This window comes from Oncorhynchus nerka, unplaced genomic scaffold (genome assembly GCF_034236695.1).
Source record: "Oncorhynchus nerka isolate Pitt River unplaced genomic scaffold, Oner_Uvic_2.0 unplaced_scaffold_1387, whole genome shotgun sequence".
In the NCBI taxonomy this organism is placed as follows: Eukaryota; Metazoa; Chordata; class Actinopteri; order Salmoniformes; family Salmonidae; genus Oncorhynchus; species Oncorhynchus nerka.
Window position 1 is genome coordinate 32472 of NW_027039923.1, and position 15029 is coordinate 47500.

The 15029-nt window shown below is 44.1% G+C and overlaps 1 protein-coding gene across 1 annotated transcript in view; it reads left to right on the forward strand.

Moving 5' to 3' along the window:
• Positions 1 to 9082: 9082 nt before the first annotated feature.
• The window catches only part of LOC115119782 (pleckstrin homology domain-containing family G member 4B-like), a 78096-nt gene continuing 72149 nt past the window's right edge, over positions 9083 to 15029 (forward strand). Inside the window, 1 exon segment of the mRNA XM_065015519.1 lies at positions 9083 to 9320. Coding sequence (XP_064871591.1) covers positions 9252 to 9320 — 69 coding nt within the window. The 5' untranslated portion in view covers positions 9083 to 9251.

Consider the following 15029-nt stretch of genomic DNA (forward strand, 5'->3'; position numbering starts at 1 on the left):
AGACCAGGGGAAGAAGTCTCTGAAGAGGAGAGACCAAACTAGAGTCATGTCTGAGTCCGGGGGAAGAAGTCTCTGAAGAGGAGAGACCAAACTAGAGTCATGTCTGAGTCCGGGGGAAGAAGTCTCTGAAGAGGAGAGACCCAACTAGAGTCATGTCTGAGACCGAGGGAAGAAGTCTCTGAAGAGGAGAGACCAAACTAGAGTCATGTCTGAGACCGGGGGAAGAAGTCTCTGAAGAGGAGAGACCAAACTAGAGTCATGTCTCAGACCGGGGGAAGAAGTCTCTGAAGAGGAGAGACCCAACTAGAGTCATGTCTGAGACCGGGGGAAGAAGTCTCTGAAGAGGAGAGACCAACGAGGGTCATGTCTGAGACCGGGGGAAGAAGTCTCTGAAGAGGAGAGACCAAACTAGAGTCATGTCTGAGACCGGGGGAAGAAGTCTCTGAAGAGGAGAGACCAAACTAGAGTCATGTCTGAGACCGGGGGAAGAAGTCTCTGAAGAGGAGAGACCAAACTAGAGTCATGTCTGAGACTGGGGGAAGAAGTCTCTGAAGAGGAGAGACCAAACTAGAGTCATGTCTGAGACCAGGGGAAGAAGTCTCTGAAGAGGAGAGACCCAACTAGAGTCATGTCTGAGACCGGGGGAAGAAGTCTCTGAAGAGGAGAGACCAACTAGAGTCATGTCTCAGACCGGGGCAACAAGTTTCTGTCTTCCTCCTAAATTGCACCCTATTCCCTTTCTACTGCATTCATTTGGACCAGGGCCCAGAGGTCAACAGTCTGGTCAACAATACTGCACTATTTATAGGCAATAGGGTGCTGTTTGGGATGTCGTCCTTGACTTCTTCTGCTGTATCTTATCAGACTGCTGGGTTAGATGTGCAACTCTCCCACTAATGTGTGGCTGACTCCCAGGCTCCCTGGTGGGGGATGGAAGGGATAGGAGGGGGTAGCAGGAAGGGCAGAGGGGGTAGGAGGGAGGTGAGAGGGGGTAGGAGGGGGTAGGAGGGAGGCAAGAGGGTTAGGAGGGGGTAGGAGGGAGGGTAGAGGGGGTAGGAGGGAGGTAAGAGGGAGGGTAGAGGAGATAGGAGGGAGGGTAGAGGAGAGGAGGGAGGGGTAGGAGAGGGGGTAGGAGGGAGGGTAGAGGGGGTAAGAAGGAGGGGGTAGGAGGGAGGGTAGAGGAGAGGAGGGAGGGGGTAGGAGGGAGGGTAGAGGAGGAAGGAGGGAGGGTAGAGGAGAGGAGGGAGGGGGTAGGAGGGAGGGGGTAGGAGGGAGGGTAGAGGAGATAGGAGGGAGGGGGTAGGAGGAAGGGTAGAGGAGGAAGGAGGGAGGGTAGATGGGGCAGAAGTCAAGATGCCAGAGGAGTCCTATGTTGTGTTGTGTGTTCAAGGCTATGAGAGAGAGAGAGAGAGAGAGAGAGAGACAGAGAGACAGAGAGAGAGAGAGAGAGAGAGCTAAGTGAGCGTCTCTGCTCTGTACACTGCAGACACTGCAGCCTACTGCTGCCGTAAGGATCTGTTATTCAAGACTTGACCTGTAAGTACAAGCAAGTTATTACTCTTGTTTTGTTGTATACTCGTGTATATTTGCTGTTGATTTCATCATGCCTACAGTACTTTGAATTCTACAAAGGCTTTATGGTTTTAGACTGATTCCTGGAAACCGGTACAGTGAGTATATTATGGTGTGTTGTGGCTGTACCAGGAAGCTTTTGTAGCGTGTGATGTATGGGGTTCGTATACATCGAGTCAGAGAGTGTCTCTCCTCCTGTGTTATTTGAGTGGAGAAGCAGAATGTGTTGAGACGCTGTTAAGACAAAGGGTCTGTTCTGGGTTTCTTCAGCTGTTGGCTTCTAATCCCACCGTCTGTCTACTGGCAACAATGATTCTCTTATGGTTCTGGACTGGGAGATCTGTTCCTGTGTCCTCTGACTGAGGAGTTCACACTACTGACATCTAACTCATTTCTCCACTTCTGGTGGTCTGGGGAGATTTTCATGGTCACTGTGTTTTTCCTTCTGCTTTGTTTGCTCTTTGGGGTCCAGGCGGGGTCTCTGTAAAGTCTGTGTGACAATGGCAGTTGGGTGGCCTGGCCGGGTGACTCACTGTGTGGCTAATAACTGAGGTGGGACCAAGGTGTCACATTCCACAGCTGTGTGTGTGTGTGTGTGTGTGTGTGTGTGTGTGTGTGTGTGTGTGGTGGCTAAACAGCGGTGGTCTGGCCACTTCACCGCTAACTGACCCTAGAACACTTCCATGGGCCTGTGAAGTAATGCAGTAGTGTGTGTGTGTGTGTGTGTGTGGTGGCTAAACAGCGGTGGTCTGGCCACTTCACCGCTAACTGACCCTAGAACACTTCCATGGGCCTGTGAAGTAGTGTGTGTGTGTGTGTGTGTGTGTGTGTGTGTGTGTGTGTAGACCACTTGTAATTTACTGGAAAATAGAAAAATACACATTTAGCTACCAACGTACCTTCCTCTACTGTATAAATGTCTCTGTCAGATGTCTCCACCAGTGTTGTCTTCCTCTACTGTATAAATGTCTCTGTCAGATGTCCCCACCAGTGTTGTCTTCCTCTACTGTATAAATGTCTCTGTCAGATGTCTCCACCAGTGTTGTCTTCTTCTACTGTATAAATGTCTCTGTCAGATGTCTCCACCAGTGTTGTCTTCCTCTACTGTATAAATGTCTCTGTCAGATGTCCCCACCAGTGTTGTCTTCCTCTACTGTATAAATGTCTCTGTCAGATGTCTCCACCAGTGTTGTCTTCCTCTACTGTATAAATGTCTCTGTCAGATGTCTCCACCAGTGTTGTCTTCCTCTACTGTATAAATGTCTCTGTCAGATGTCCCCACCAGTGTTGTCTTCCTCTACTGTATAAATGTCTCTGTCAGATGTTTTCCTCTGTAGGCTGCAGTTAACTTCAGTTATGATGATGATGATGATGATGATGATCAGGGTTAAGTCTTAAATGGCACCTTATTCCCTATCTAGTGCACTACTTTTGACCAGGACCCATATGGTAAATGTAGTGCACTACATAGGGGATAGGGTGCCATTTGGGACATAACCCAGGCTATGTCTCTCTTGTCATCTGTGTAATTTGTCCCCAAGATAACTATCAGATCCTCTGCCCCCACACCCCCACGGGACGGCACTATCTGTTGTTTCCCATCTCACAAATACTGTTTACCAGAAGCAGACGGTGTAAATTAGGTTTATTTTGAGCAGAACTTTGAAATGTTTGACGGGAACTTCTAATGTTTGTCAGTGCATTTGGAAAATATTCAGACCCCTTCCCTTGTTCCACATTTTGTTACGTTACAGCCTTATTCTACAATGGATTAAATGAATTGTTGTCCTCATCAGAATATCCCATCATGTCAAAGCGAAAACAGGTTTTTAGAAATGTTTGCTTATTTATTAAAAGTAAAAAACAGAAATACATTATTTACATAAGTATTCAGACCCATTGCTATGCGACTCGAAATTGAGCTCAGGAGCATCCTGTTTCCATTGATCAACCTTGAGATGTTTCTACAGCTGTGGTAAATTCAATTGATTGGACATGATTTGGAAAGGCTCACACCTTGCTATTTAAGGTCCCACAGCTGATTGTTCATGTCAGAGCAAAAACCAAGCCATGAGGTTGAAGGATTTGTCCGTAGAGCTCCGAGACAGGATTGTGTCGAGGCACAAATCTGGGGAAAGGTACCAAAAATGTTCTGCAGCATTGAAGATCCCCAAGAACACAGTGGCCTCCATCATTCTTAACCCTTGTGCTTTGCTGGGAAAAAATGATGTCCATTGTGGTATGTGTCAGATTGACCTGCACCGTTTAAACACTCAACACAGTCAAAGAATCAATTAGAAACAGACAAAACTTTATTTTGTCTTGTCAAACATTTCAGAAAGATGAAATACAAAAACATATGATTTAAAAAACTCTCTATTTATAGAACTATTTGTTAAACATATTTCCTTCTCACAAACAAGCATTTTCTGTTTCCCCAAGTAGGCATTTTTCTTGTATTTCCTAGTAACGGTCAGACTTAGGTGTGAGTTGATCCTATTGGTCAAAATGATCCCTTCAGTCTTTCCCTCCACATGTTGGACACAATGTACGTGTGTTCTTTCTGCAGATGTATTTATTGCATTCTACACAAGTGGTGCTGGTTTTACTGTCTTGGCGAGGGGGGCAGAGAAGGTCATGTAGGCCCCGGAACCATTTTGAGTACATTGAAAGCTGACAGTCTACCTTGACTTTGTTGTGGTGACGGTGACCATTCTACATTACCACCTTTAGACTGCATTATCCTTTCTACTCTGGGTGATGGCTGTTGCATGCTCTCTGGTATGGTCGACTCCTCTGAATCCTCTTCACCAAAGAACAATTCATCATCAGCATTGTCCTTTCTACTCTGGGGGATGGTTGTTGTATGCTCTCTGGTATGGTCGACTCCTCTGAATCCTCTTCACCAAAGAACAATTCATCATCAGCATTGTCCTTTCTACTCTGGGTGATGGTTGTTGTATGCTCTCTGGTATGGTCGACTCCTCTGAATCCTCTTCACCAAAGAACAATTCATCATCAGCATTGTCCTCTATCTCTTCTCTTCTATCTCTTCTTCTATCTCACTGTCACAGTCCAGAAGATCCTTGATGAAAACCTGCTCCAGAACAAGGCTTCATATACTGAAAATATTTTGGAGCTCATTATGAATGTCTGTGTCAGAGATCTGCTGCTCTCACACTGAGAAAGAGAAGTTTGAGGAAACTCCTTTTCACCTAAACAGAATTATAAAAATGCAACCAGAACCAGTCAAAACAATATACATCAAATACACTTGTTTATTTTGGACCTGTGCAAATATCTATACACATGAAAGCCTCCGGGTCAGAATGACCCACAACATCATGTTTGTCTACAAAATCTACACAGACATTCCACAACACATCAGTGTGTCCACATTTTGAATTTAGGTTCATGACCCTAAATGAGGAAAAGTAATTTAATTTCATGGAGAAGAAGAGAGGTTAACTAGCATTTTAGATAACTCAGAAGTGGAAATGGCGTAATAGCAGGGTTAAATGGAAGACGTTTGGAACCACCAAGACTGTTTCTAGACCTGGTCACCTTGCCAAACTATGCAATCAGGGGAGAAGGGCCTTGGTCAGGGAGGTAACCAAGAACCCGATGGTCACTCTGACAGAGCTCCAGAGTTCCTCTGTGGAGATGGGAGAACCTTCCAGAAGGACAACCATCTCTGCAGCAATCCATCAATCAGGCCTTTATGGTAGAGTGGCCAGACAAAAGTCACTCCTCAGTAAAAGGCACATTACAGCTCGCTTGGAGTTTGCCAAAGGCACCTAAAGGACTCTCAGACCATGAGAAACAAGATCCTCTGGTCTGATGAAACCAACATTGAACTCTTTGGCCTAAATGCCAAGTATCACGTCTGGAGGAAACTTAGCACCATCCCTACGGGGAAGAATGGTGGTGGCAGCATAATGCTGTGGGGATGTTTTTCAGCGGCAGGGACTGGGAGACTAGTCAGGTTCGAGGGAAAGATTAACGAGGAAATTACAGCGAGACCCTAGATGAAAACCTGCTCCAGAGCGCTCAGGACCTCAGACTGGCGTGAAGGTTCACCTTTCAACTGGACAATGACCTTAAGCACACAGCCAAGACAACGCAGGAGTGGCTTCGGGACGAGTCTCTGAACGTCCTTGAGTGGCCCAGCCAGAGCCCGGACTTGAACCCAATCGAGCATCTCTGGAGAGACCTGAACATTTCTGTGCAGCAACGCTCCCCATCCAACCTGACAGAGCTTGAGAGCATTTGCAAAGAAGAATGGGAGAAACTCCCCAAATACAGGTGTGCCAAGCTTGTAACGTCATACCCAAGAAGACTCAAGGCTGTAATCGCTGCCGAAGGTTCTTCAAAAAAGTACTGAGTAAACGGTCTGAATAATTATGTAGATGTAATATTTCAGTTTTATATTTTTGATACATTTGCAAAAATCCCTAAAAACCTGTTTTTGTTTCGTTATTATGGGTTATTGTGTGTAGATTGATGAGGGGAGAAAAGACAATTTAATGAATATTTTCGGAAGCACTGTAGGGAAGCACTGTAGGACAACTGACACTACGGTACACACAGCAGCACTTCTATATCTCTCAGAGTCTCTACTGGAGGAAACACAAACTGATTCTCAGAGTCTCTACTGGAGGAAACACAAAACTGATTCTCAGAGTCTCTACTGGAGGAAACACAAACTGATTCTCAGAGTCTCTACTGGAAGAAACACAAACTGATTCTCAGAGTCTCTACTGGAGGAAACACAAACTGATTCTCAGAGTCTCTGCTGGAAGAAACACAAACTGATTCTCAGAGTCTCTACTGGAGGAAACACAAGCTGATTCTCAGAGTCTCTACTGGAGGAAACACAAACTGATTCTCAGAGTCTCTACTGGAAGAAACACAAACTGATTCTCAGAGTCTACTGGAGGAAACACAAAGCTGATTCTCAGAGTCTCTGCTGGAGGAAACACAAACTGATTCTCCAAAAATATACAACTGATGTTATGTTCTTTCATACCCTTTTATATCATGAGTTTAATGATTTAGGAAAACAAGATAACGGCAATACTGATTTCTATCTGTCATTTATTTATTGAGGAGATCACATCAAGATTAGTAAATATATTCTCCCAATGAGACCTGAGTATATTATGAAAGCAATAAAATATATTATCTGTGTGTTTATGATGGATGTTTACTGTTTATCCTAGTGAATTAAAAGACAAGCTCCTAAATCAAACGTAGCCTTTAAATATAGACAGAGTCTGTGTCCTAATTTCCCTTTATAGCTCACTACTCTGGTAGAGCCCTGGTGAAATGTAGCTCACTATGTAGGGAATAGAGTGCCATTTGGAACTCAGAGGCTTCCCCTAGTGGCCAGAGGAGAGGAGAGACCAGTGGCCACACACACTCCTGGGACTCAGTGGCTTCCCCCAGTGGCCAGAGGAGAGGAGAGGCCAGTGACCAGGGGAAGAGATAGGGGGAGGAGGGGTGAGATAGGGAGGATGTAGTTTGTTATTATGTGCTCAAAATAAGTATCTGATGGAAAAAAAGGGGACTGGGGCGGAGAGTCGTGATTGAGTTCATAATGGTTTTCCGTTGTGGAGATAACAGCAGTATGGTGAATATATGTTATTGTTTTGCGTTGTGGAGATAGCAGCAGTATGGTGAATATATGTTATTGTTTTCCATTGTGGAGATAGCAGCAGTATGGTGAATATATGTTATTGTTTTCCATTGTGGAGATAGCAGCAGTATGGTGAATATATGTTATTGTTTTCCATTGTGGAGATAACAGCAGTATGGTGAATATATGTTATTGTTTTCCATTGTGGAGATAACAGCAGTATGGTGAATATATGTTATTGTTTTGCGTTGTGGAGATAGCAGCAGTATGGTGAATATATGTTATTGTTTTCCATTGTGGAGATAGCAGCAGTATGGTGAATATATGTAATTGTTAGTTGGAGGAGACTTAAGTTGAATATATGTTATTGTTTAACAGTGGACAAGGACAGACTGTGTTGTATTGCTGTGGGTTGTGGTTGTTGCTGTCTAATGCAGTCTGAGAAGACTCCTCACTACTCCAAATATGATGACCCGTCTCCACTAACCTCTAAGTTCACACGAAGATCCAGACTGTGTACCACCTTTCCAGAACAAGGATGTCCTCTGTTTTACCACCTTTCCAGAACAAGGATGTCCTCTGTTTTGGTTAGGGATCAGTTGGGAACAGATTTAAGAGGCATAGACTGCACCTCTGACAACACTTGTCAGTTTTCACATTCTATGAACTCCAAAGACAAGCTTGCTGTGATGCCGTCTCTCTGTCTGCTGTGTTTCTGAGCTCTTTTATTGATGGCTGTGAGGTTAACGACAGAGTGATGAGGTCAAGGACACAAACTGCTCTGTGAAACAACAGCCGAATGTATAGAGAAAGTCTGATCATTTGAAGAGATTTGATTTGTCAGGTGGGTTTGACTAGTCAAGTTAACTAAAAAACATTGTTTTTACTAGTCAAGTTAACTAAAAAACATTGTTTTTACTAGTCAAGTTAACTAAAAAACATTGTTTTGACTAGTCAAGTTAACTAAAAAACATTGTTTTGACTAGTCAAGTTAACTAAAAAACATTGTTTTGACTAGTCAAGTTAACTAAAAAACATTGTTTTGAACTGACTAAAAACATTGTTTTGACTTGTCAGGTTGACTAAAAACATTGTTTTGACTAGTCAAGTTAACTAAAAAACATTGTTTTGACTTGTCAGGTTGACTAAAAAAAGAATAGCTGACAACAACATCACTTCTTAAGTGAAAGTCGGTAATGAAGTCTAATCTGTTTTGAACACGTCACATCTGTCTTCCTGAGCAGGAGAGATGTCCTACACATGTCACTGGTGTGTCAGGGGTAATTTAAGGATTAGGGCTCGGGCTTCCCCCCCTCTGAACAGATTTAAAGGAGCACCATTGTCGTGTCTGACCTCCGACCACTGACCGATGCCATACTGACGTCTTCTTCTCTTTCACTCTCCCCAAGTCCTTTTGAAACGCAGCAGAATAAGCTGAAACCCTGGTCCCTGTGTCCAGGACAAAGAGGCCATGGGGGTGTAGGGGGGGGGGGTCAGGGAAGGGGGAGGTAGATGGTCTGAGTTGTACCCCTGCTGGGCAGTGAAGTGAAGTGAAGAGAGAGGGGGGGTATTGTTGTTCTGGTCAGGTCAGGTTGTGTGTTTTCTGAATGGCCAAGGAAGTTGCATCAGTATGCATAAATCCAGCCGGGAGAGAGAGCAAGAGAGAGGCTTCAGTAGCAGAGTAGCAAAGGGGAGGGAGGGGTGCTTTTGTTGAGGGAGGGAGGGGAGGAGGGAGGGAGCGAGGGGAGGAGGGAGGGAGGGGGTGCTTTTGTTGAGGGAGGGAGGGGAGGAGGGAGGGAGGGGTGTAGCGGGGAACTGAGCTCGCTGCCTCTCTCACGCTTCCACTGGAGTTTAGTTTAACACTGGCTGCCCTGCCCTGCACTACAGGAGAGAGAACGGGAGGGAGAGAGAGGGACAGTAAAGGGGTGAAACTGGCGTGGCTCTGGACATGCCAGTCCTACAGCAATGACTCAGCCGTCACCCACTGGATTTACACTGGATTTACACTGGATTTGATCTTTGGTGCTTTCTTCTTACCTAAATGTTGTCACTGGATAAGATGCACTCCCGAGCCAAGTCCAGGAGCTGTGACAACTACCTGAGCATTAAGGTCAGAACAGTTGGAGAATTATCACCTAAAGTCAAATCTATTTTATTTTCTGCTGATGTTGAAGGCAGACTAAAACCTGGGAACCTAAAGTGAAGTTTAAATCCTGTTAGTAAGTTAATGTCACAATTCAGTACTGACCTGTGGGTTCTCTAAAACAGCTTGTGTTTCATGTAAATAATGGCCTTAACAGACTAATACATGGACTGCTGGAGATTTACAACAGATTTCAGACGTTTTGACTTTATTCAGTTCAGTTGACTGTCACTCTGGCAAACTGTCTTTCATATCCCCACTTACTTCCCAGTAGAGGATTTATAGTCTTCAGGATAGGTGAGCTACATGTCTGTCTGTCTGTCTGTCGACGCTGCTCCACACAGTCAGAAAAGTGTCCTTTACTTCACAGATATCTAAGCAGCTGATATGTTGTGTGTGTGTGTGTGTGTGTGTGTGTGTGTGTGTGTGTGTGTGTGTGGTTACCTGACAGTAACCTGACATAGAGAGATATTATGTTATTGTAGGCTAGACTAGTCAGTGTGTGTGTGTGTGTGTGTGTGTGTGTGTGTGTGGTTACCTGACAGTAACCTGACATAGAGAGATATTATGTTATTGTAGGCTAGACTAGTCAGTGTGTGTGTGTGTGTGTGTGTGTGATTACCTGACAGTAACCTGACATAGAGAGATATTATGTTATTGTAGGCTAGACTAGTCAGTGTGGTGTTCTACGGTGTCTGCTTGATGTCTTGATATGTAGGCTTATATCTTAAGTTCTTCACGCTGTTCAAGTAGATTTTTACAATGATTTGAATGTTGTTTTTTTCTGAATGTTGTTTCTGTAGCTGTATTGATGACTTGATGGGGTTGGAATTCTGTCAGGTGTGAAGTTAGACTGTCTCTCGCTCTCTCTCTCTCTCTCTCTCTCTCTCTCTCTCTCTCTCTCTCTCTCTCTCTCTCTCTCTCTCTCTCTCTCTATCTCTCTCTCTCGCTCTCTCTCTCTCGCTCTCTCTCTCTCTCTCTCTCTCTCTCTCTCTCTCTCTCTATCTCTCTCTCTATCTCTCTATCTCTCTCGCCATCTCTCTCTCTCTCTCTCTCTCTCTCTCTCTCTCTCTCTCTCTCTCTCTCTCTCTCTATCTCTCTCTCTCACTATCTCTCTCTCTCTCTCTCTCTCTCTCTCTCTCTCTCTCTCTATCTCTCTCTCTCTCTATCTCTCTCTCTCTCTATCTCTCTCTCTCAATTTAATTCAATGTCTTTATTGACATGGGAAACATATGTTAACATTGCCAAAGCAAGTAAAATAGATAATAAACAAAGGTGAAATAACAATAAAAATGTACAGTAAACATTACACTTATAGAAGTTCCAAAAGAAAATATACATTTCAAGTGTCATGTCATGTCTATATACAGTGTTGTAGCAATGTGCAAATAGTTAAAGTACAAAAGGGAAAATAAATCAACATAAATATGGGTTGTATTTACAATGGTGTTAGTTCTTCACTGGTTGCCCTTTTCTCGTGGCAACAGGTCACAAATCTTGCTGCTGTGATGTCACACTGCTTTCTGGCTATAAGTGTCAGATTATGATCAGACAGCCCAGTAACCATATTGAATGATTTAGTCACTCTCTCTGGTTTATTACTGAACACCAAATCAGTAAACTTTACACTCACAGAAGTTCCAAAAGATTAAAGACATTACAAATGTCATAATATGTACAAAAGGGAAAATAAATAAACATAAATATGGGTTGTATTTACAATGGTGTTAGTTCTTCACTGGTTGCCCTTTTCTTGTGGCAACAGATCACAAATCTTGCTGCCGTGATGCACACTGTGGTATTTCACCCAGTAGATATGGGATGATGGCACACTGTGGTATTTCACCCAGTAGATATGGGATGATGGCACACTGTGGTATTTCACCCAGTAGATATGGGATGATGGCACACTGTGGTATTTCACCCAGTAGATATGGGATGATGGCACACTGTGGTATTTCACCCAGTAGATATGGGATGATGGCACACTGTGGTATTTCACCCAGTAGATATGGGAGTTTATCAAAATTGGGGTTGTTTTCGAATTCTTTGTGGATCTGTGTAATCTGAGGGAAATATGTGTCTCTAATATGATCATGCATTTGGCAAGAGGTTAGGAAGTGCAGCTCAGTTTCCACCTCATTTTGTGGGCAGTGAGCACATAGCCTGTCTTCTCTTGAGAGTCATGTCTGCCTACAGTGGCCTTTCTCAATAGCAAGGCTATGCTCACTGAGTCTGTACATAGTCAAAGCTTTCCTTAAGTTTGGGTCAGTCACAGTGGTCAGGTATTCTGCCTCTGTGTACTCTCTGTTTAGGGCCAAGTAGCATTCTAGTTTGCTGTTTTTTTTGTTAATTCTTTCCAATGTGTTAAGTAATTATCTTTTTGTTTTCTCATGATTTGCTTGAGTCTAATTGTGCTGCTGTCCTGGGGCTCTGTGGGGTGTGTTTGTGTTTGTGAAAAGAGCCCCAGGACCAGCTTGCTGAGGGGACTCTTCTCCAGGTTCATCTCTCTGTAGGTGATGGCTTTGTTATGGAAGGTTTGGGAATCGCTTCCTTTTAGATGGTTGTAGAATTTAACGGCTCTTTTCTGGACTCTGATAAATAGCGGGTATCGGCCTAATTCTGCTCTGCATGCATTATTTGGTGTTTTACGTTGTACACAGAGGATATTTTTGCAGAATTCTGCATGTAGAGTCTCAATTTGGTGTTTGTCCCATTTTGTGAAGTCTTGGTTGGTGAGCGGACCCCAGACCTCACAACCATAAATGGCAATGGGTTCTATAACTGATTTAAGTATTTTTTTTGCCAGATTCTAATTGGTATGTCTAAATTTATGTTCCTTTTGATGGCATAGAAGGCCCATCTTGCCGTGTCAGCTCGTTCACAGCTTTGTGGAATTTACGTTTGGCACTAATGTTTAGGCCGAGGTATGTATAGTTTTTTGTGTGCTCTAGGGCAACAGTGTCTAGATGGAATTTGTATTTGTGGTCCTGGTGACTGGACCTTTTTTGGAACACCATTATTTTTGTCTTACTGAGATTTACTGTCGGGGCCCAGGTCTGACAGAATCTTTGCAGAAGATCTAGGTGCTGCTGTAGGCCCTCCTTGGTTGGTGACAGAAGCACCAGATCATAAGCAAACAGTAGACATTTGACTTCAGATTCTAGTAGGGTGAGGCTGGGTGCTGCAGAGTGATCTAGTGCCCTCGCCAATTCGTTAATATACAGTTGAAGTCGGACGTTTACAAACACTTAGGTTGGAGTCATTAAAACTAGTTTTTCAACCAGTCCACAAATTTCTTGTTAACAAACTAAAGTTTTGGCAAGTTGGTTAAGATATCTACTTTGTAAATGACAAGTAATTTTTCCAACAACTGTTTACAGACAGATTATTTTACTTATAATTCACTGTATCCCAATTCCAGTGGGTCAGAAGTTTACTGTGCCTTTAAACAGCTTGTAAAATTCCAGAAAATTATGTCATGTCTTTAGAAGCTTTTGTAGATCTCCACAAGTCTGGTTCATCCTTGGGAGCAATTTCCAAATGCCTGAAGGTACCACGTTCACCTGTACAAACAATAGTACGCAAGTATAAACACCATGGGACCACGCAGCCGTCATACCGCTCAGGAAGGAGACACGTTCTGTCTCCTAAAGATGAACATACTTTGGTGCAAAAAGTGCAAATCAATCCCAGAACAACAGCAAAGGACCTTGTGAAGATGCTGGAGGAAACAGGTACAAAAGTATCTATATCCACAGTAAAACGAGTCTTATATCGACATAACCTGAAAGGCCGCTTAGCAAGGAAGAAGCCACTGCTCCAAAACCGCCATAAAAAAGCCAGACTACAGTTTGCAACTGCACATGGGGACAAAGATCATACTTTTTGGAGAAATGTCCTCTGGTCTGATGAAACAAAATTAGAACTGTTTGGCCATAGTGACCATAGTTATGTTTGGAGTAAAAATGTAATGGACTGTAGCTCCTGCCACATGAGGCGGACATCGGAGCCTGTGTAATATGACTCCACCTTCTTCCTACATTATATTGTCCTATTTGCTAGTTTCGTGTGTGTGTGTGTGTGTGTGTGTGTGTGTGTGTGTGTGTGTGTGTGTGTGTGTGTGTGTGTGTGTGTGTGTGTGTGTGTGTGTGTGTGTGTGTGTGTGTGTGTGTGCCTCAGTCCAGATCCGGATCTTTCTGAGTCTATAGCAGCTTGATTTCATTGTCCATTAGTAGACTAAACTCTCTGAAGACCTCACACACGGTTTGGCCAAAGCACAATGTCACCACCACAATCACTTCCACCACCACCAAATCACCCCTCCCACACCACCACCATCCCCTTCAGTTAGTGCTCTCATCCCATTCCCTGTGTACATCCCAAATTACACACTATTCCCTATATAGTGCACTACTTTGGACAAGAGCGCTATGGGCCCCACGACCACCATCACCACCACCTCCACCTCCTCACCACCAACCACCATCACCACCATCATCACCACCACCACCACCACCCTATCCTTCATCACCACTACTCTGTCCTTCACCACCACCAAAATCACCTACACCTCCACCATCATCACCACCAATTTTACCTCCACCTTCACCATCATCACCACCACCACCACCACCACCACCACCACCCTATCCTTCATCACCACTACTCTGTCCTTCACCACCACCAAAATCACCTACACCTCCACCATCATCACCACCAATTTTACCTTCACCATCATCACCACCACCACCACCACCACCACCCTATCCTTCATCACCACTACTCTGTCCTTCACCACCACCACCACCACCAAAATCACCTACACCTCTACCATCATCACCACCAATTTTACCTCCACCTTCACCATCACCTCCACCATCATCACCACCACCACCATCACCACCACCACCACCACCAAAATCACCTACACCTCCACCATCATCACCACCAATTTTACCTCCACCTCCACCATCATCACCACCGCCACCACCACCACCACCACCACCAAAATCACCTACACCTCCACCATCATCACTACCAATTTTACCTCCACCTCCACCATCATCACCACCACCACCATCACCACCACCACCACCACCAACTCTACCTCCATCACCACCATTACCACCATCGATAGGATCATGTTAAGGTATCACTCCACACCTCCCAGGCTCCTTTGTGGTCCTCCTGGCACCTGGCTGTAGGGCAGGTCTGATGGGAAGGTATCACCGCCCTCCCACCTCCCAGGCTCCTTTGTGGTCCTCCTGACACTTGGTTTGTAGGGCAGGTCTGTTAGCATTGCCACTAGTAGCATTTCTCCTCTAATAACTCTACCATTACCACTAGTAGCATTTCTACCTCTAATATCTCTACTATTAGCATTACCACTAGTAGCATTTCTACCTCTAATATCTATACTATTAGCATTACCACTAGTAGCATTTCTACCTCTAATATCTCTACTATTAGCATTGCCACTAGTAGCATTTCTACCTCTAATATCTCTACTATTAGCATTATCCACTAGTAGCATTTCTACCTCTAATATCTCTACTATTACCATTACCACTAGTAGCATTTCTACCTCTAATATCTCTACTATTAGCATTACCACTAGTAGCATTTCTACCTCTAATATCTCTACTATTAGCATTACCACTAGTATAATTTCTA